Source organism: Molossus molossus, unplaced genomic scaffold, assembly GCF_014108415.1.
Source record: "Molossus molossus isolate mMolMol1 unplaced genomic scaffold, mMolMol1.p scaffold_m16_p_8, whole genome shotgun sequence".
NCBI lineage: Eukaryota > Metazoa > Chordata > Mammalia > Chiroptera > Molossidae > Molossus > Molossus molossus.
The window spans coordinates 101108025-101131767 of record NW_023425402.1 but is presented as its reverse complement, the minus strand read 5'-3'; the positions used below and the strand labels follow the sequence as shown (position 1 = coordinate 101131767).

Below are 23743 nucleotides of genomic sequence, written 5' to 3'. Positions count from 1 at the left end.
ACATGGCGAACAATAAAAGATTTAGCTACTGTATTAGTGTATATATAATCATCTACATATACAGTTAACATAATCATATAATATTCATATAATTTTATCTATAAAGCGTGCCTCAATTTAGATGGATCAATATTATATTTGATGACCATGGGAAAGTGGCCAATATGTACTTATAGGTAATATTTTTCCCAAAAAATACAATTTTCTGGGATGAACTCCACTAAAAAAATGTTATTAAACCAGTAAATTGAGAATAGAAACACAAGGACAGAGTGAATATACATATTTAGTCCTTTAGTGAGTTTCAGTTTTAGCATAAATTATCAAAAGCTAAAATTCAAGGTATAAAATTACCTATGTACAGATGCTATTTTATAAAAGTGAACCAAAGGATTAGGAAAGTCCCAAACAGAAACACCCCTTTTGGGCCAGACATGCTCACCAGTCTCATAAAACGGGGTTAGAGGTCATCTGACACCTGAACACAGGGAACGTTTCCTTTTGTTTGTGGGTTTCTGTGTCATCAACATTTTCTACCTGGTTCTGCCTTTCAAGCAATAGTCTATTTTCCAATTTTCCCGTGCATATGATTTCGTGGAATAAAATGGAAGTTGATTACATATTTTGGCAATTTTCAATTACATTAAATTGGAGGAAGGGAGGTCACTGTGGTCAAATATTTATTCACCGTCTCCCGTCAGTGTTCTTCTTGCAGACTGACATGTCTGTTTACTCGAAGACAGACATTCGTTTAGATGTGTTCATTGACTGGTAGATTCTGGAGGGCCATTCTCATGTTCTTAACATAACTGCTCGTATTAGTGGTCTTTTCCATTCAAAGCTGGACGTGGAGTCAGCTTTTAGGAGGTGTTCATTTAATGTAAAATGTGTAGAAAGCACTTAGCACGGAGCCAGGCTTCCCGTCAGCACACGATGCATCGCAGCTTCTATTAGCATCATTATCATGATCACCAACACATACTGAGTGTTATCCAAATAGAAAAGATTGTTATTTAGGAAATGTGGGTTTCCTTTGCTTTTGCTTTTTTTGACTCATTGCCATGTTGTTGCTTTTTTTCCCCCCTCTTTTAGTCATTTAAGCACTTCAGAGTTCAATATGAAATAAAACGGAAACAGATTGAGCATTTAATACAACCGTTACATAGAGATGGTAAATTGACACTGGACCAAGCATTGGTAAAACAGTCCTGGGAAAGAGTGTCCTCCAGGGTAAGTTCTTCCATGATTAATTTTATTAGGGCTTATGTAATTTAGTCTAGAATATTTTCCATCATCCCTTTCTACCTGGTAATGTTGTACGAGGCCTCCTGCTGTCTGAGGTGGGAAAGGCTTAGCTAGGAGCATCCTTGTCCTTTAAGTTAGTGGAAGTGCTTATAGAACAATGTTTTCCTGCCTTACCTGCCCTATATGTGATGTCCCCAATGACTAGTCGATAGACTGAAATTTTGGAAGACCATCTGGCTTACTCTCACTTTACACAAAATAACTCTGAGCTGTTCAGGATTGGAGTCTTCACACTTCTTCTCTATTTTCCATAATCATGTTTCATCAATAGTGAATAATCTTGCCTGGCCATTGTGGCTCAGTGATTAAGCATCGACCCATGCACCAAGAGGTCGCCGGTTCGATTCCCGTTCAGGACATATGTCCAGGTTGTGGGCCCGATCCCCAGTGGGGGGCATGCAGGAGGCGGCCAGTCGATGTTCTCTCTCATCGATGATTCTATCTCTCTCTTTCCCTCTCCCTTCCTCTCTCTCTCAAATTAAAAAAAAAAATTTTTTTTAAATAGTGAATAATCTTCCTATATTCACACTCATTTTTATAATCTTTAATGGAACATACCTTTGTATCTGGTCCTTCGTGAACCTGAAGGCAAACTGCTCGGTAACTTTAATATTAATACTTTGCACATTTGAAGACCACAGTTTCAAAACCTCTGACCTGTCTATCACTGAAGGGACTGTTTGCCTTGAACTTACCCTGTTTTCTTACTTTTTATCATCTATTTTGTTTTCCATAAACTCGATCAAAGAATAGCTTAGTTTCCAAACACGTTGCCCCATTCTACCTGGCATTTCATCGAGCTGGGAAATGGTGCTTGAGAACTGAATGAAGTGGAAGGCATGCAGAGATGGTTGGAGAATGTGGTTATTATGAAAAGAACCCTGAATACTTGTCTTCCTCCAAGATGTCTAGATGACCCTGATTTTTCTGGACCTGTTCTCCTCACGTAGGATGACACACATGAGCAGTGTGACTCCTGTGTCCCTCTGTATGTCCACAGCCGGTCCCTTCCCTTTTAAGCTGCCAGGTGTCCTTCCTTGGCTAAGATGTAGATTAAGTTTCCTCAAGGTTTGCTGGTAACTGTAGTTGCCTCCCATTCTGAAAGCATCAGATTCAGAACAGAGATCATTTCTTACTCGATAGTTATTAAATTAACCTGAAATCATTACCTTAAAGCTTATGTAGGCTTTCAAATCATTTGGGGGGAATTTTAGGAATTGCCTTCTGCGTTAGAGATAATTTGGTTTTTCTACTTTTGCATTTCAGCTCTTTGACTGGCACATGCAGCTTGATAAGTCTCTCCCCGCACCTCTGGGCACTATTGGTGCCTGGCTGTTCAGAGCAGAGGTGGCCCTCAGAGAGGAGATCGCCATTCAGCAGGTCCACGAGGAAACAGCCAACACAATACAGCGGAAACGTGAGCAGCACAAGGTACAGATTCTGATCAGGAGGCTTGCAGCCCAGCAGCCCAGCGTGGTGGGGAGATGTGACCTTACACGGCCACGGGCTTCGTTCCTAGGCACCTGTTCATACTGCGTCGGGGATGTCGCCCTGTTAGACATTCTCTGGGCTGCCTGTCTCTGCTGTACGCATCCAACCCAGTCTAGTAGTTGTTCCCTGAGGTCCTTGCCAATAGCTCTGTGGTTCGATTTTATCTGCCATTGTCTTTGTCATTTCTGTTGCTATATGTTCTTTTCCCAAAGGTAAGCCCACAGACTGTGTGCATTGACATGATCGTGTGATTGGCCATTGGCACCAGACCTCATTCCTGCCTCCAAGTGCTGAGGTGGGGTGCAGGTGGTAAGCGGTGTGCTAGGCAGTGGTGGGATTAGGCCTTGATGACCTTAGTCGTTTGTGACATTTTTTGGCTTACTGCATGCTCAGCTGTGCTTAGTATGAGTCCTAATGTACTTCCTTTTTGGGTTTTGCGATGGGTCAGATGCAACTGAAAGGGTTTTTCATGAACACGGTCCTGCATTTTGTGTGGTTGGGTTTACGTCTCGGCCGTCTCACAGTAAGGGTTCCTGTAAACGTGGAGACAAACTGACAAGCAGAGATGTCGACTCCTGACCACGTATGGGCAATTTATAGCTCACGTGTATTTCCTGCCACATTTCTGATGTTTTGTAAACTACCCCAAGGAAATAGACTGCTGGATATCGTATATTCTAGGGTAAATTATAAAGCAAACTTAACAGATTTGGTTTCATGCCCCTCTGCAACGCCACTTTAGGAACTAGAGACACAGTTCCCTTTTAGCTCAACCCTCTCAACACAGACTAGCTCATCCAAGGAGACTGACACCATGATTTTGTGATCCTGCACCACCAGTCGGGGTCCTGCCGCCATTTATTCCTGGCTCTTCTTCCTCTCCCCACACCACCACCACCTCACACTCAACACACACTCACTCACTCACTCACACACTCACTCACACACTCAAACACACTCACACCCACTCACACACTCACCCGCACACACTTACACACACTCACACACTCACATTTGCACACACTCACTCACACACACTCACTCACACACACTTGCACACAGCTCCCTAGAAACCTACAAACTGCCTCTCTGGGATGAGAGCGTGACCTTGGGGTCTGCTTCATCTTTAGAGACACACAAATAAAATCCTTCAGTTCTCTGAAGATGGGGATTGAGAGGCCATTTTTCCTGGGTCTGGGCCAGGTTAAGTTTTCTCAGAAGCATAGAAAAGCCCGGGCTGTGTCCATGTTATTTCCAGTACATTAAACATAGGGGGAAATGCTGAAACAGTGTTACACAAATAACACCACTTTAACAAATGAGCAGTTCACCCAAATACAATTCAATTTTTTTTCATGTAAATCACGTAACAATTAAGACAATGCTTAACCAATGTGAATAGTTCACACACAAGAAGTCACCTTAGGGTTTTAATCAGTGTAGGATGGTATTGATGGTGAGTTACTGTGTCAGTTGGGCCGATACGCACCGAGGGCTGACTACATGTCAGTTTGGGGCACCAGGGGGCTGAGTGAGGGTGCTTCCAATCTGGGAGTTTGAGAACCACCATGTGTTTTTCTTCATCTAATAGACTTACATCTGATTGAAATGTTCCACCAAAGAGAAAATGTTCTGCAATATGAACTGTGCTATTTACTAGCTAGCAGGATTTAGCAGAAATATTAATTCGGGGTACACTCTAGGCAGCATCTGCCCCTGGTGGGAATGAAGTTCAATCAGATGGCAGCTGGTGGTGTCGCGGTGACTATATGATCCGTGGTTCTTGCTGACTCTCTGGCGCCCGGGAGAGACTGTGCCGACCACTAAGTGTGCAACCAGAGCATCTCTCTGCCAAAGTGCGGCGACAACCTTGGGAACCAGAAACAAGTGGAGTGGGGAGGAGGGAGGTCGGAGTCGGAGACGATGGTTATCTGAGACTGGACACCAAAAAGGACCAGGCTGAAAGACAGTGAGTGGGACGAAGAGACAATGGGAAGCGAGCAGAGGCAGGTAGGGGCTAAGAAGAAGTTCAAGGCAAATCTCCAGACTGGTCTTTTTACTGAGGTAAAAACTCATCCTAGGTCTGGGCACAGGTACTTGGAGTCATTAGTCATAAAACAATGTAATTGGCAAATATAAGATCAATTCTTATTCATTCAAAATATATATTTAGTAAGTGCTTATAATAAGCTAAACTTTGATGATGTGAGAAATCTGAATCATGGTTATGGTAACTGAAATTATAGATTTTTCTCAATAGCAGAAAAATCAGCCCATTGATTTGGTATCACTACTACTCTGCTCTGATATATTGGGCTCACTTAAAAGTGCAATAAATTGGTAAAAGCATCAATACATGAGCAAGAATGTTTGAGAATGTTATCTTTACATCTCAGTCTAAAAGTGATTATGTCTCATGCCATGAAAACTTAAATATGCTATCAAGATCTTGTATTCTTGCTTTTATACATTCTTCCCATTTTTTAAGGTAACACGTGACAATCTTTCATTACTTAGTGCATAGGCAGTTTTTGAAAATTGAATTCAGATAAGATTTTCAATATATTTTTTCAAGGAGTTCACTTTATGTTTCTACCAATGCTTTTTCATTCGTTTTTAAAAAATGAACTTACATGTATATAGAAACATATTTATTCTGGAAATCAAGGATACCTCCAAGATCTTTTCTAGATAATTGTTGTTATCTAGAAAGATAACAACAATTATCATTACTAATTATGCTTGAGAATTTAGCCATCTTTTAATCCTAAGCACTTAATTTTGCTAAGCACTTGACATTCGGGATATAAAATAGGTATTGTTATTCTCATTCGGCAGATAGGTAAACTTTAGGCAGAGAAAGCTTATATGCCTTACCCAAGGTCACATAGTTGATAATCCAGCCACTAAGCTTGAAATGTGCCCACAAAATCATTGCATATAATACATGTAGAGTGGCTGAACCTAATTCGTTTTCACTAGTAGTATTGCTTTGACAAACTAAGGCTTTCAGTCTAAGGAATCATGAGAATAGTCAATACACTCTGACCATCCTTATTGCACTTATCGACCCTGCCTAGATCACTCTCCTTCCTTTCTTGAAGATTCTATTCTCTGAATGACAACACAAGCCATTATTTTTAATAATTGCAGTCACCTGGAGATGATCTTTCCAATTCCTAGCTTCGTTCTCTCTCCGTGGTCCTGTCCTACACCCCCTGCCCCAGCCACTCACTGCATAGGCATAGTCTAGACCTGACATCACCAGTAACGGAAACCCCTCCTCAGTCTCTTCCTCAGGCATCTCCCTGTCCATCCAAGTTGCCCGATCCCAAGTCTTCATTTCCTCTGTGCCTCTAACTCGTTCATCGCACTGCCTTTCACTGCCTTGCGTCTTCTCCGCGCGTCAGTCATTCCCTCTGCACCTTGCTTCAGTGCTCCGTCACTCAGGCCACTCAGGTCACCCCTGTGCACACCCTCATCACCTGGCCCAGCTCTCACTTTGTCTTACACCCTCATCACCCGGCCCAGCTCTCACTTTGTCCTACACCCTCATCACCCGGCCCAGCTCTCACTTTGTCCTACACCCTCATCACCTGGCCCAGCTCTCACTTTGTCCTACACCCTCATCACCTGGTCCAGCTCCCACTTTGTCCTACACCCTCATCACCTGGCCCAGCTCTCACTTTGTCCTACACCCTCATCACCTGGCCCAGCTCTCACTTTGTCCTACACCCTCATCACCTGGCCCAGCTCTCACTTTGTCCTACACCCTCATCACCCGGTCCAGCTCTCACTTTGTCCTACACCCTCATCACCCGGCCTCATCACCCGGCCCAGCTCTCACTTTGTCCTGCACCCTCATCACCTGGTCCAGCTCTCACTTTGTCCTACACCCTCATCACCTGGTCCAGCTCTCACTTTGTCCTACACCCTCATCACCTGGCCCAGCTCTCACTTTGTCCTACACCCTCATCACCCGGCCCAGCTCTCACTTTGTCCTACACCCTCATCACCCGGCCCAGCTCTCACTTTGTCTTACACCCTCATCACCCGGCCCAGCTCTCACTTTGTCCTGCACCCTCAGCACCCGGCCCAGCTCTCACTTTGTCCTGCACCCTCATCACCTGGTCCAGCTCTCACTTTGTCCTGCACCCTCCTCACCCGGCCCAGCTCTCACTTTGTCCTACACCCTCATCACCCGGCCCAGCTCTCACTTTGTCCTGCTCTCCTGCTTACAGCACAACCCGGTTAAAGCCCACTCGCTGCCTCGTTCCTGCCCACACAGATGCAGCTGACTGTGGCTGGGAAAAACACCCTCCCAGGCGCGATGACTCACCCAGGTGGGTCCTTCATGCTGCCTGGCTCTCCAAAGGCATTTCCTGACTCCATTCCGTCTCCATTTCTAGGACAACTATTTCATACCTTGTCTCCTCAAACCTTCCACACCTCCTCCCCATCCTTTCTCTTAGCTGATGACAGGGCTTCCTATTTCTCTGGGAAAATAGAAGCAATCAAAAAAGAATTTCCGCCAGCTCCCACGACCACAGCATCCCACCTACATGCATCTGTGCTTGAATACTCTGTCTTCACTTCTGTTACTATGGGTGAACCATCTGTGCTTCGAGCGAAGGCCGGCCCCCTCCACACGGGCGCGAGAGCCCGTCCCCCTGCTGTTCTCCGAAGGACAATTCCTCTATTTCCCTTCTTTATTTTTATTTTTTCTCTCTTTGCTGGATATTTTCTACCCACATAAACTGTGCTGCTATTTCTCTCATCTTAAAATAAGTGTCTTTCTTAAAAACATAAAACAAAGAGAAAAAAAGTATCTTTCGTAATTATACGTTCCCCTCCAGCTACTGGCCATTTTTCCTCTTTTCTTTTACAACAGAGAAGCTCTTGGAAGGAGTTGTCTGTGCTTTCACTTAGGTTTCGAGACACTTTTCCCCCATTCTTCCCAGAACCCTTTCGAACCAGATCTTTCCTAGCAATGCTGTCCAGCCCAAGGATCCTCGTTCAATGGCCATTCTTAGGCCTCATCTTCCCTCCTCTATGGTTACAGGATAGAGGGGCTCATCTCCCCTGGTCGCTTGTCGGGATGGGGTTCTTGGATTACCACTAGAATGAGCATTTCCAGAGGCCTCCACGGGAGGTTAAGATATTGTAGGAAGCTTTATTTCCTTGAAACTACACTCCTGGGTTTTCAAGTTCCTACTTCCCTCAGTCCAGTTGTAGAAGTATAGCTGGGGCTTTGGCAGAGCTAAAATCAGAAGCAGTGTTCAGTTTCCTTTCCATGTTGGAACCGGGTCCAGCCCAGCGCCAGTCCAGCACTAGCTGGTGTTTCCCCACTGTAGTCCATTAGTCCATAGGGGAAAATACAAGAGAACCACAAGAATATGCCCCAAGCAACTAAAGCAATAAGAGAGAGAATTTCTTCATTTAGGGGATTATATATTCCCAAAGGTGGTCACGTCTGCAGTGGTCATTCCCATCCTGGCCAACCACCTCTGCCCCCAGGTGTGATTGACAGGCATTTGTCTATGTGACCCCAAGTTTACTGGGTATGGGTTTATCTTCTCTTTGTTGGATTTCTTCCCCGAGTGTTTTCCAGGCCAGCATTCCCGGGGGGGGGGGGGGTGTGTGTGTGTGAAACTGCAGCCTCCTGTGAAGCTGCCCGAATGACAAGCCTATAATGTCTGACTTTCCCTTTGCTTCTTTTCTATTGTTAATAATTAGCTAATTCTAATGGTATCACCATCAGAATCATTTTACGTAGTTATCCCTTTATCCTTGACACACTTTTTTCATTTAGTTTCCTGGTTTTCTTGCTGCTCCTCTGGCTCTGCCTTTCCAGTCTTTCCACAGATGTTGATTCCATGCAAAGCAGTGTTCTAGGTATTTGTGATACACCCCTAAGCAAGATAGGCAAAATCCCTACCCCTATGCAACTTAACTTCTAGTGGGGGGATGAAGAGCAGAAGTAATAGACATAATAAGCAAATGTTAGATTCGAAACTAAAAGGAAAGGAGGTAGTAAGTGGTGTTGCATTTTTAAGTGGGGTAGTCGGTGAAACCTCACTGAAAGAGGACATCTCACAGGTAAGCACATTCCCACCTCAAAGCCTGTGCCCTTGCCATCATTCTGGAATGTTCTCTCCCCTTGACTTGACACATTTCCCACTGATATTCCCATTGTGTGCTTCTTTGTTTCCTCTGGGACTTTATTGGAAGGTCAACTTTTAGTCAACACTTTCTTGTCCACCTCTTTGAAATGACAGCTCTCTTTCCCCCTTCGTCTTAACTGCTATTTTAACTATTTATCTTTATTGCTTGATTTCTTATACTCTTCTGTCAGCTCCATAAGGGTAAGATCATTGCGTGTTTATTTTTTCTCCTGTATCTTCAGCTCCTAAAAATTGTTTTAAAAATATCCAGGCTTCCAAATTTTCAATTGGGTCAGTGTTGCTCATTTATGTTTTCTACGAATTAGTCCACTTGACTAAGTTTTCAAAATTATTGTCATAAAATTGTTCAAAACAGCCTCTTCTGTTTTCTGGCAAGCTTCTCTCTGCCTGTAGGCGAGCCCCTCTTTCTGCTCCATATTGTTTCTTTGCACCTTCTCACTCTCCTTAATTTCACTTTTGATGTTGTTGATTTTCTCGGTCATATCCAAACCGGCTTTACCCATCCACTTTCTTACCGGAGGAATAATATAATCACTTTTCTAATGGCATTACACTGGCTGCTGTTTGAGTATAGGTGGGTTAGGGGTGGAGGGAAGGAGCTAATGAATCCGTTCTGATAATCCAGGTCAAGTTGCTAGAACCAGGATGGTAGTTGTAGAGATGGTGAGAAATGGTCATATTCTGAGTATATTTTGAGGTCAGAGCAAAGATAGTTTCCAGCACTAGGTATTGATTGTGATGGAAGGGGAGTCAGATATGACACTGTGATTTTTGGACTGAGCCACTGGAAAATGGAGTTTTCCTCAATTATGATGGAGAAATGATGAAACAGGTTTGGGAGATTAGAAGGCCAGACGTTCAATGTGAGGCCTTGTACATTATGAGCCTTTTTCTCAATGAAGTGGACATAGGGAATGGGCCGCAGGAGACAAGAAATGGGAATTCAGAACAGGGGTACGGACTGAAGATAAATATTTGGAATCATTAGCCTGTGGAGGGATGTTTAAAGCCCCGAGACTAGAGAAATTAAATAAGGAACTATACACAGAGAAAGAAAAGAATAAAAAACTTAGCTCTGAGGGAATCTAATATTAAGAGATCAAAGAGATTAACCTGTCGAAGCACGTGAGAAAGAGCTCTCTGTAGGTAGGAGGGAATCCAGCCGCGGTGCTGTCTTCAACGCCGAAGGAAGCAGTGTATCAAGGTTCAGGTACTTTCAGTAGAACGGCTCCAGCTATCCTTTTATGAGGCAGTTCAATCCACTTCACCCCTCTGTTCAAAACGCCCCACTGGTTTCCATCTACTAGAAAAACAAATGAACAAAAAACAAAAACCCTCCAAACATTCTTACAAAGGCTCATGAGGCACCCAGACCTCCAGTCCTTTTTCACCTGTTGCCTCCCTCACCCCCCACCTGCTGTCCCAGCTGTTCCTTTAGCTCCATCTCCGTCCCCGGAGAGGTATGTCGTTCACTCCCTCGACTCTGTGTATTTGTCAGTTTCTCCCTGTAGTTCGGTAAGTTTTTGTTTTGTATAATTTGAGGCTCACTAGATATCTTCAAGTTCTGAATGAGTATATCTAGCAAACGGCAAGTTTCATCACTAAGTAGTAAATAACGTATAATGATTTCTGTAATGGAACCTATTTTGTCTGATAGTAATATACTGATAGCAGCTTCCTTTCATGTGTATTTGCCTGGCATGTTGTTTTCCATTCTATTAATTTTAACCTATCCATGCTGTTAATGTTTAGGTGTATCTCTTATAAGAAGCCATTTGTTTGTGTGATCTGACAGTCTCTGACTTTTAACTAGTGACTTTATATTCTATTGCCATTTATTTGTAATTAATTGACACACTTGAATTTGTTTCTACCATCCGACTCCTTGCTTTCTATTTGCTCTGCTTCAGGAAAACTACCTTCTTGCTGTTTATAAGTTGACTGAAGAGTTTTCGTTTGCTCATTTGCTTGCCTGTTTTTCCTGTTCCGTGTTTTTTTCTCTACTGGTTTGAGAGTTATAAACTATAGCTGTGCAGTGTGATTGCCCTGGAAATTAGGCCATAGATTCTTAACAAAATTGAAAGTTAATCAATATCTTGACCTCCTCTTAATCAATGTAAGGAATTACGAACGCCTTACCTAGATCAGTCTCTTCCTAACTTACAAGCTGTTGTCAGGTATTAAATTACTTAGAGCTTTCTAACACTCTAAATTTGTTGTTTCCACTGATTCTCACCCATGGTGGCTTGTTTCCTGTGCGTGTGGCTGCTTTCCTCCTGCTGTATTTATATCTGCCAGCAACCAGGCCCACAGCAGTGTCTGTGAGGGTTCTGGCTGAATGCAGGAGTCTCGGTTTCAGAGTTCGCACCTTATTCAAATTCCAAGACCAAATCTCCTGCAGCAACGGTACAGATTTTGCTAAGTACGACCAGCTTCTTCCGTTTGTTTGTGGTCACAGGTCTGTGATCCAGTTCAGGGTCATCGTGTACTGAGAGTAGGAGACCTAAAAGATTTATTTTCCCACCTGTGAACTCACCCGTGATTGAAAGGCATATGCTGTGCTCAGCATCTGGCTGCTCTATCATGAGGCGGCCTTTCGGAGGACCAGTGACATCACGGCAGCTATAGTTCTTTTGTCATATGTTTGAAAATATGTTGGTTTGTTTTGACATCTTATCAAGGTATTTTCGATGAACTAGATACTTAAAACTACAATAAGGAAAACTTCTTAGAAGGCAGCGGAATATTTGGATATTCCAATATAGTCACAGACCCCCACCCATACATCAACACAGAGTCACACACAGCACATCAGAGTTGGGTGTGTGGTAGCTCGAAGTTTGCCCCGAAGTCACTTGGGGGTGTCTCAGCCAAGCTCATTTGTTTAATAGAAAGGAGGTGGAAAGTGACTAAAATACAGCACTAGCTGCTCTAAGACACTCCTCTGTCCTCTTAATCAGTGTGGTTGTACGTAGGGCCCTCTTTCTGAGCAAGAGTATCTGTGCAGTTACCTACAGATTCAAAGTAGGTCAAAGGGTTGTTGTAGCAAAATAAATCAGGATAGAAACTTTGCCCCTAGCTTTTTCTAAAATGTAAAAATTAATGCCTCTCCTGCCCCAAATTAATTTTACTTATGTGAACAAATGCCTATGACTTTAACATTTTAATTCAGAACATGAGAGTCTTCAAGGTTTTCCCTTCCATCAAGTGTTGCTCATATGGCTTTAGGCTCTTTTTTGCTTCTTTTCTCCAGTTAATCCATTAAATCCTGGTGCAAAAGAAATAATATTCATCTAACTATACATTCTTGTGGGCTAATGTGTCTTATTTTTCAGGGAGTGACAAACTGTTGAATATTTATTCTGCTATTTAGAAATAAACTAGGCTCTAGAAAGTATGGCATGAAGTTTTTACCTCTGTCTTTCCTTGCAATTGGCTGGGAATTGTGAAATGTGTGTAAATCTGTATATAAATAAGTCTGCTGACAGTGAAAACAAATCATTAAAATTCAAATTAATCTAAATAAATTATTCAAATTATGGGATTTATACAATCTGCAAAGAATATTTATAACATAGCACGTGATATCCACGGGAAGTTCCCTGTACATGTCTGAAATCTTCTAACTATAACAGTTTCTTCATAATATATTGTAACATAATCAACTTACTTTAGATGGCAATACCACTTTAGGATTGCTTGTGTGCATTCAAGGTAAAATAACAAGAGTCTAATATTTTTACCATGAAAGGGTTAAATTAGTTGTGCTTGGTTTTAAGCTTTTAAAAACCAACATATCTAAATTTTAAGGGAGGAGAAAAATGCCAGCCAGTCATTGCTTATGGCAATAAGTACACTTTACTTTGGACCATGTACCTTTAAAATGTGTGAATGCATTGCTGTGCAAGTGGCATGTACGCTTAAAAGATGCTGTACGTGTTGGGTGCAGCTCTGGCCCCAGGCCTCTGGACAAGCACAGGCTCCGGTACAAGGGAAAAGCCTGTGATAGGCACCACGTTGCACGTGGACGTAGCAGCAGCAAATTGTTGAACACATTGACTCATCAGTGCAGGCTGAAAATTATGCTTCTTAGCCTCCTGTGAACATGTTGCCTCATTTAAAAAAAAAATTTTTTTTTTAAACTGTATCTTAGGATCTGCTTCAAAACACGGATGCCCACAAAAGAGCCTTCCATGAAATCTACCGGACCAGGTCTGTCAACGGGATCCCAGTGCCACCTGACCAATTAGAGGACATGGCCGAGAGGTAAGGGGATGTCTTGCATGAAGTCTCTTTTTAAAATGCTCAGTGAATGCTTTTTCCATTTCTTTTTTTTTTTAATGCATTTAAATATTTTCTTACAGAAATGCTTACATCTGGTACCATAAAATTGGGCTCCCATAACATATGCTTAAGAATGCCGACATTCTAATACATTAATTGAAAAGAGTAAACCTGGATGAATTCAGAGCCTGAAATCACAGAAATGGTTTCTTCAGAGGCTGTATTTTTATTCAGCGCTGTGAGGAACATTATGTAATATTGCAAGAACAGTTTATAAAAGAAACAGATGAGAAATGTTGGCAGGGGAAAAAAGCTAAACCAAAGATTCCAATCACTCATGATTTGCCTTGAAACCCAGAACCAGGAAAGGAATCAGATCTCCAGGCAGTGATTAATCAAGCCAGAGTTTCAAAAACCTTGTGCCTGCATTATATTCAACACTGACTGTAACAGGTTAAGTAAGCACTGTTCTGTTACTATTAGTTACATTCTGTGATTCCCGGTGTTTTATTTCTAGGTTTCATTTTGTTTCCTCCACATCAGAACTCCACTTAATGAAAATGGAATTTCTAGAATTAAAGTACCGTCTGCTCTCACTGCTGGTTCTTGCAGAGTCGAAACTGAAGTCTTGGATCATCAAGTATGGGAGGAGAGAGTCGGTGGAACTGCTGCTGCAAACCTACATCGTAAGTCTCCCGGTGCTTTGCCAGAGAAGTCAGGGACCCGGGATCTAGCATTGAATACCTACCAACGCATCTGACACTGTTAATATAATCTTGAATTTAAACAGCAAAGGTCCAGTATGTTAAATGGGTTCAGAATCAGTTCGTGGGATGTTCACAATAACCTGAAATATACACCTATATTCTTCGGAAATGGAAAAGCTTTTGCTGCATTAATCATATTGAACCATTGTGACTGACTTCATTGCTTAGAAAACTTAGTGCATTGCATGCCCCTAACTTTGATTGTGAGCTCACCATTGAAACAGAGTGAAAATACTTCAAGATTACTTTCATGTCTTCTAAAATCCAATCTTTGAGGATAGTTCTCAATTGTTCTAAACTATTTTTTAGATTAGATCCAGCATATCGTTTTTTATGGTTATTCCCTAAGCATTTTGGGGGTTCTTGTGTGCACCCAGAAAAAGTAAAATTGTGTCAGTAAATCTCTGTATAAATTTGATTTTTAAAGGTTATCTCATATTTTGGGTTATCAGTAAAGATTCTCTCATACTTTGGGCTATTTACATAGAATAGTAGTGCTGTATTAATGAAGGAATTAGGTTGTTCTGTAACTAGGCATTTCCATTTACATATAATTAGAAATTTATAATTATTAAAGATAGCTTAATACTCTTAGTTAAGCATATACCCTCCCCCCAAATTATTAGCAATACAAATTTTTCTCACAAAATGAATGTTGATAGGGCATCTCAGTTCTGTATTGTTCCATTGATGTTTAATCACAAAATCTAAATGATCAATTAATAAATTTAAAATATAGGCCTATTTTTAACTTGACTAGTCACAGTGACTATAAGGGGTATGATTGATACTTGTTGAAACGATGTCTTTACTGAAGAAGCATCCCAGAACCATAATATATTTGCTATATTTTTATTTCATTTTCTGAGTGATAAATGAATCACATGCATTTGGGGAAAGAAAGCTTTACCAGGTTTATAGCAAAATCTTTCTTTTGATTTAATATTACTGTCTCAGAAAATTTTTGAAGTCTATTATATGTTCTTTTACTCATTTTAAATTATTTTGGAAAGTGAGGAAAAAGCCAACATTTTAAGTTCAAGAAATTTTATTAGACATATAACTATTAAATACAGATATGTGTTTATATTTTTGGGTTTAGTCATATCAAATGATACACTCTGAGCTCAGTAGGTAATCATTCAGGATCCCTCTTTGTTCTAGCTATTTAAGGACAGCCAATCAGATTAAAATGCCTAATGGGAATGTTGCACCAGGTTCATGTTCCAACACAATGATGTTAGTAATTCTCTTTGACCTTCTCAAGTAAAAGATTTGTGAGTGGAGCTTTGTTAGTAATGATTTAAAAAAAAAAAAAAAAAGCAATGCTTTCTGCCTAGTTCATAAAGTAAACAGAAGTTCACCAAACTGCTCATTTTAAGCTGCTTCCTAAGTCAAAGTTATTTGTAAGATTGTTAGTTACCCTACAAACATAGCAGGTTTCAATAACATGTCCTAATATTCTTATCTCCTGTGAAAAATACCTATTATCACTCAGACTTCTTTTCCAAAAAGAGTTCTAAGGGATTTTTTAAATAGTTTGAATAACTTTGGAAGATTCAGTATTTGTCACGTTTCGAGGGTTTTACACGTGTCGTCCTCCATCCGTGGGACGACCCTGTGGCTGGGCACTGTTTCCCTGAGGAGACAAAGACGGAATGCCTCAGTCACATGCTCCAGGTGGCTCAGCTGCTAAGGCCGCGGAGTGAGATTCAAATCCACCTCTTTCCGACGCAAAAGCCCTTGTGCTTAAGTAGTGAACTTTACTATCTAACAAAACCTGCTGTGGAAAAAAGAATGTTCTAACTTAAAAGACCGAATCATTCAAATGATGTCTTGTAGCTTAGAGAACCACACAGATACTAGTCCCATCTAATGTTGGTCCATATTGACAGTATTTTACACTTTCGTGCTGTAGCCTGATAGTTTCTATTCTCTCTCTTGCAGGCAGCATGGATTTGGGGCAGGGTGAGGTCAGTCACACAGAAATGTGTTGAATCATGGCTCAGCTACTTATTACCCATGTGGCTTTATAAATAGCATAATTCCTAGAAGACTCACTCTTCCCCAAATGTATAATAATAATTATAGGAATTTCTAAGGAGCAAAGACTGACACATACAGTTTTCCTTCTACTTCACACCCCATAGAGCCTCGTCCTGTTGGAGTTTGTGGGAAAATCACTGTCTTTCGAACAGACTATTTCAGAGAGCAGGAAGACTTTCAGATCAAATTACAAATCAGGTTCTTAAATGCAATCCTTTCCTTGGGTTCTAAAAAAATGTATTATACTGAGCCATATGCTGCTACATCGTCTAATAACCAAAATAATATTCAGGATGTAAAAGTTCCATAATTATCTTTGCCTTAGTCTGAATTTTCAATTCTATCCTTTTAAAAATGTTGTTTTTCAATTACGTTGGACATTGAGTATTATTTTATATTAGTTTCAGGTGTCTAGCATAATAGTTAGACAACCATGTACTTACAGAGGGGTCCACCCAATATTTTAAGTACCCACGTGGTACCACGTAGTTATTATAATATTATTGACTATTCCCTATGCTGAACTTTACATCACTGTGACTATTTTGTAACTGACAACCTATACTTCTTAATCCCTTCACCTTTTTCACCCAGTCTCTCAACCCCCCTCCCCTCTGGCAACCATCACTTTCTATGAGTCTGTTTGTGTTTTGTTTGTTTGTTTTCTTTTAAGTTATGGAAGCAACCCAAGTGCTCATCAATAGACAAGTGAATAAAAGAAAGTTGTGGTACATATATACAATGGAATATTACTCAGCCATAACAAAGAATTAACTCTTACCATGTGCAACAACATGGATGGATTTAAAGGGTATTATTATGCTAAGTGAAATAAGTCAGATAGAGAAAGACAAATACCATATGATTTCACTTATATGCAGAATCTAAAGAACAATAAACAAACAAACAAAACAAAAACAGATTCAATTCAATCTTACTGATCTGAAAAAATAGGTAGTGTTAGAAAATTAGAGAATGTGCTTTCTGTAACTTCTTGTACAAGGTGTTTGGTATGCAGTCGATCAGTACTTAAGAAATTCTTGGAAAATATTTTACAATGCTTGTTGATTCATTGAGGCCACCTGCTACTGATAAGAGATTACATACTGTAATGGAAATCAGAAAATGATTGCTTTGTTTCTTGCTGTCAAAATTGTTCTTGATATGACCATGTTCGTTAACACATGCTTCAATTTTACCGTGGAAGAAATAGGATAACATTTCATTCTTTCACATAAAATCAAAGAAGAACTCTTAGAATTGTGGCTTATGTGAATGCAACATAGGTAATATAAACATTTATTTATTGTTTGCAATTATTTTACTAATATACATAGGCAGTTCTGATAAAACCACTCCTCAAAGTTGGTTTTTGAAATCTTAAACTATCTGGTTTTGCTCCCTTTCAGTGAAATTGATGAGCTTTTTATTTATTATGTCTATATTTATCTTATGAAAGTAGAAATCCAGTCTCTTCCACTAAGATTTTGAATTTAGTGGCATAGAGAGGTATCTTGCTTTTCTTTAAATGTCTATTGACTAACACAGCTTATTTGTTCAACTTCATACCAAATGTAAACCTTATTTTGAAAGAAAGAAACAAATCCTGTTACTACTATTTTAAACATATATTTGTGTTTACTTTTACTATCTTTGGAGAGATAGTCTCTACATAGCTCACAGTAAAAAGGAGATTTAGCAGTCTTCCCACTAAAGTGATTCTAAAAGACAAAATTATTCATGTTACTATGTGGATTTACTAAATACTCAGAAGAAAAAGAATCAAATAAATGAAACAACTAAAAATTAAAATAAAAAATATGGTATTGTCCTTTAAAAATTTGTTCAGTTTTCCTCATGGAAAAGCTCAAAAAATGTTAATGAGACTCTACGATATTTATTTATTTTTTAAATTATTTTTATTAATTTGTTTTTGCTACAGATGTTTCTCCTTTTTTTCCCATTGACACCCTCCTTCCCTTCCCCCTCACCCTTTCCCCAGCTTTGTTGTCTGTGTCCATTGATTATGCATACATGCATATAAGTTCTGTGGTTTATCTCTCCCTCCCCCCCCCATCATTCCCTCTTTTGGGGTTTGTCAGTCTGTATCCTACCTCTGTGTCTCTGGGTCACTTTTGTTCATCAGTGTTTAGTTCATTGTAGTCCACAAATAAATGAGATCATGTGATATTTGTCTTTCTCTGCTTGGCTTGTTTCACTTAGCATGATACTCTCCAGGTCCCTCCATGTCATCTCAAATGATAAAAGGAAACCCACCATATGGGAGACAATAATTGCCAATGATGCATCAGATAAGGGATTAATTTCTAAAATATATAGAGTACTCATACAACTCAACAAAAAGGAAGATAAAGAACCCAATTAACGAATGGGCAGAGGACCTAAATAGACATCTCTCCAAACAGAACATACAAATGGCCAAGAGACATATGAAAAAATGCCCAACGTCACTAATCATCAGAGAGATGCTAATTAAAACAACTATGAGGTATCACTTCACACCTGCCAGAATGGCCACCATCAATAAGTCATCAAACAACAAGTGTTGGCGAGGGTGTGGAGAAAAGGGGATTCTAGTACACTGCTGGTGGAAATGCAGACTGGTGCAGCCACTATGGAAAGCACTATGGTGTTACCTCAAAAAGTTAAAAATTGAACTGCCATTTAACCCAGTTATCCCACTTCTAAGAATATACCCTAAGAAGCCTGAAACACCAATCAGAAAGAATATATGTACCCTCATGTTCGTAGCAGCACTATTTACAATAGCTAAGATCTGGAAACAACCCAAATGTTTATCAGTAGATGAGTGGATAAAAAAGCTGTGGTACATGTATACAATGGAGTACTATGCAGCTGTAAGAAAGATCTCTTATCATTTGAAACTCTACAATATTTATAATATTATTAAAACATCCGCTGTTTCCCCTTGGACCAGAAATAAAACTGGAAATAAAATTTTCTCTCTTCTTCTTTGATAATTCATTTGTGAGCCATTCTAACAAAAGCATAATTAAGTCTTTCTGTCCAGTAGAGGCACGATCTCTCATTTCTTTGACACTTAGAACAACTGTTTTCCGTTAGCTTCTTGAAATTTTTGCCCAAACTAAAGGCTGTTTTTAAAACTTTTCCAGAGATATTTATCTTTTAAATTTTTTACAGTGCCTTGAAAACTGGGTGTAATTTTCCATTTTGTATCAAATCATAATTTGTTTGTTTGGTTAAATTACTCAAAATTTAGATTACAGTAAATTACTTTTGTTCCAGTTGGGGGGCAGGGAGAGGTTAAAGGAGTAGCTCATTCGGCTAAATAACAAGTCAACCAGACTATCGTGGACTTACTTTAGTCTCACAGACAAAATATGAAGCCTATTCAAATTATTGAACAAAGTATTCATCATGGCACCCCCTCATTCTAAGAAACTCACAGCTTTCTTTCTTCACTGTTACCCCGAAGAATAGTTCATATATAAGTAAATGCTTTATATACATCAAATTATATAAAATGTATTATATATGTAATTTTTATGTTATAGTGAAATGTTTATCAATAAAATCTAGGGACATCTATGAAATTGCTGCACAAGTAGTTTTTCATCTCCATATTAAGCATTATTCAGCCTATTGAGGACTTCAGCTGGATTTTGAAGGCTAATTTCACATTTTATAATAATGTTGCTATCAAGTAGTTTAGTGAGTCTAGATCATAAGAACCAATTATGCTATTAAAAGAAATTAAAGATTTCTTTTGGGTGCTATGTTGTTAACTCTAATTACATGAAGTTTCTACTTTAGAGAAGTAGGAACAATCTTTGAAACAGGAACTTTTTCATATTTGTTGGAGTTAATGATACTAAAACTTACCTCAAGATCTGTTGTGTGTTCTCAATTTTATAGTATCCATTTGCTGATAGCAACTCTATTTTATATGTAAATTACATATGGATATAGACAGGCCTTATCTGTAATTTTCATACTAGGAAATATAAATTGGAGACCGTGGATAACAAGGGTGGAATGTGAGATTATTTAACATTTTTCTACTTGTAAATATTTTTGTACTTACTTTTTACTTTAAGGAAAGTGTGCAATGTGCTATTTATTTATAATCTGAAGTTCCTGAGAGCCATCATTCACCAGAATTACTGTTCAATGAGCAACAGAATTTCACTGCTACAACCCAGTGGGACACTTGAAAATGTTCTTCTAAATTTAGTGCTTTCTAAATGTTAGCCCCAGGTTCTCTGGAGAAACTTCTAAAAACAAACCCTTGGGTAGAAAGGAAACAGAACATTTTCTCAATCTAGGGATGAGTTAGAATTCAAAGTGTGGAAATAATTTATATTTTCAGAATAATTAAGTTATTTATGACAGTTGAATTAATTTGATATTTTTAGAAAGAGCGAGGTTGGTAAATTTGGGTAGCATATTCACATACTGAAGAAAGTTGGCTTTGTCATTTCTACCTAAGCCAGTATTTGTAATCTTCTAACCATTCTGCCTTTTCTAGTCTTTTATAGAAAATAGCAAGTTCTTTGAACAATATGAAGTGACGTACCAGATCCTGAAACAGACAGCTGAGATGTACGTCAAAGCTGACGGTTCAGGTAAAACTCATAGAATTTGTTTCAGTGTGGAATACAGTAAAATTTAGAACCTACAGATTTCTATATGATCAAGCCATTTTTTTTCTCTCTCTCTTTCTGGAATTATTGTGTGACCATACCATTGGCCTGGAGAGTACATATTGGATTCAGTCCCACTGACTTTGTGTAATGCTTAACCTGAATAATCATACTTCTGTGTGTGTGTGTGTGTGTGTGTGTGTGTGCACATCTGTGTATGATCTAAGAGAGGACAAAATACACATTCATTTTCTAAATTGCAATTTTCCAACCTATTTTCAATCCTGAGGATTCAAAACAAAAAAAAATGGACTAACTTGAATATTTACTAGCGTAAATGAAAACTTAAATTTGTGTAAGGACCTATGTTGTAAAATATGCTTGTTTCAATTTGTAAGTGTCTGTCATATTTGCTGAAAATGAACTATAGCATTTGTGACTGATACTATATGTGTGTCTATTTGAGAGTATATAAAATGTGAATAAATGCATATGTCATTTATTGCATCCCATTTATCAGTAATTTTAAATATATGATCATCTTTAATCTTTATTAATGCCTGTGAATAAGATATATATTCTCAGCAGCAACTGAATGAAATTCTAACATTGTATCTGTTAAATTTATTATCTGAAGAATTATAAATGTGCACTAAGATAATAGACCCTAAATAAAAGGTATGGTGGATTTAAAATATAAGACAAAGATTGCAATGTATTTTATCTATGTCAGTGGAAGAAGCTGAGAATGTGATGAGATTCATGAATGAAACCACGGCCCAGTGGAGGAACCTGTCGGTGGAAGTCAGGAGCGTGCGCAGTATGCTGGAGGAAGTCATCGCTAACTGGGATCGTTACGGCAGCACGGTGGCCAGTCTTCAGGCCTGGCTAGAGGATGCTGAAAAAATGCTAAATCAATCTGAACATGCCAAAAAGGTGAGATTGCGTCTTACGGGAGGAAAGGCGTGTATATAAATTAAAAAATAAGTGACTTTTACAGCATAGTTCTCTAAGGAGTGTTCTATATTTACAACTTTGAGTCAAGAATCCTGACTTCGCCTGAAAAGTTGCACTTTCAGGTTGGTAAATTATTTTGTACTAAGATATACACCGCTTTGTGAAATGAGTGGAACAGTCCCCTGTCTGATCAGCTCAGGGTTTGATTTTGCATTCAGAAGAGCAGTAACTGATGGAGGGACAGCCAAACCCAATGGGCAGCAGAGGGCGCTGTACTCACAAGGTCTGTACTTGAAAGGGTATGTCCAGGGCACCAGCCCAGTGGATTTCCTAATTTAAGATGCAAACAGCTTTGGTTAGACATAGTACTGAATCTGTGTGATGTCATACGCCAGTTACAGAGATGGGGCACCGAATTTTTGTCTCTTTGGATATTCTTTCTTGAATTGTATTAACCCTCAGTCAAGGGTCTCATTCTCAGTAGGATTGATTTCCCCCCTCCATTTACAGGTGTATATTTGCATATATAAAAGTTACTGTTTTATTTTAATGCTCTTTACATTTAAAAAATAACATGAACTGGACTGATTTCTATATATACAGGTGTTGGCAAGAATAGATTTACATTTGTAAGTACACAAAGCAAAGTTAATTCTTGTATCATTGATTTATTAATTACTGTATTATTTGTTTTATCTGTCTTATTATTATTGTTTTTGTTTCATATCCTTATTTATGATTTTTCCTTTAGGTAATTATGGCTGTAATTTAAAACTACTTTTGCCCACCCCTGTATATACTTCTTAATGGGAGCTTGACATTTCCCACAGAAAATCAATTTATATGTAAAAAACATTAAAATACCAGACTCCATTAAGAAATATCATCCATACATTAGAATTAGTGCTAGCCATCCAAGATTGTTTCAACTATTATTGTGTAATAAAAATAGATGTATAATTTTTTAAATCTCTTATCGTTTTATATTTCCTTTAAGTTAAATATTCTTGTGTAGCTGATGGTGACAAAAACTATATAGCCATACAGATTTTTGGCTTTTCTGATTAGACTGCAGTGCCCAAGGAGATGCCACACATGTTAATTTTATCCAAGGAAACATAACCGCCTGAAACAGAAGTGTTCTCATCTATTTATGGAGGAAGAACTCCCACACATAGCTTATGAAATGGATTTTGAATTATCTTTTGTTATCCCTGCTTTCACTGTGGTGTGCGTGCATGTGCGTATGTGTGTGTGTGTGTGTGTTTGTGTGTATACATTTGCACATATTCATTAACGTGAAATCAGGTAGAAACTGCTTCATTGCCAACTGTGTAGCCTTAAACAAATGAGAGAGGATGTTTATTAAGTTTTTCTGGCCCAGATATTTAATTTTTATATTTTTCTTTGATGATTTATCTCCATGATTAGTAATTACCTCGATGATATACTGTATTTAGATTTTAAAACCATAAGCAACAGGTCAAAAGTTTGTTTGCAATGTTTTTGAGGAGGCTATGTATTTTCCTACACTAGTTTCTCTTTTATATGACTCTAGCACTCACATTTAAAAAAAAATTTTCTTTATTGATTTTAGAGAGAGAAGAAGGGAGAGAGAGAGAGAGAAACATCAATGAGAGAGAACATTGATTGGCCGCCTCCTGCATGCCCCCCACTGGGGATTTGGCCCACAACCTGGGCATGTGCCCTGACCGGCAATTGAACCATCGACCTTTTGGTGCATGGGTTGATGCTCAACCACTGAGCCACACTGGCCATGCTCTAGCACTAATATTTACTTGCCTGAAGACAATGTACAACTCCTTTATGCTCACAGAAATTCAGCTTTTCATCTGTAAAACAGGAATAACAGAAAATGGTCATGTTTTGTTTCATCTTCAGCAAATGATATAGCATAGATGTTCTTATAAAAATACGCTCAACAGCCCTGGCCGGTTTCGCTCAGCGGTTAGAGCGTCGGCCTGCGGTCCGGAGAGACCCGGGTTCGGTTCCCGCTAAGGGCATGTACCTCGGTTGCAGTTTGTCCCCGGCCCTGGTTGGG

General features: G+C 39.3%; 1 protein-coding gene across 1 annotated transcript in view; it reads left to right on the top strand.

Moving 5' to 3' along the window:
- The window catches only part of SYNE1 (spectrin repeat containing nuclear envelope protein 1), a 409429-nt gene that overhangs the window by 105753 nt on the left and 279933 nt on the right, over positions 1 to 23743 (top strand). The window contains exons 11-16 of the mRNA XM_036249358.1: positions 1093 to 1230; positions 2572 to 2736; positions 13135 to 13247; positions 13783 to 13951; positions 20610 to 20706; positions 21458 to 21660. Coding sequence (XP_036105251.1) covers positions 1093 to 1230; positions 2572 to 2736; positions 13135 to 13247; positions 13783 to 13951; positions 20610 to 20706; positions 21458 to 21660 — 885 coding nt within the window. The remainder of the gene's footprint in view (positions 1 to 1092; positions 1231 to 2571; positions 2737 to 13134; positions 13248 to 13782; positions 13952 to 20609; positions 20707 to 21457; positions 21661 to 23743) is intronic.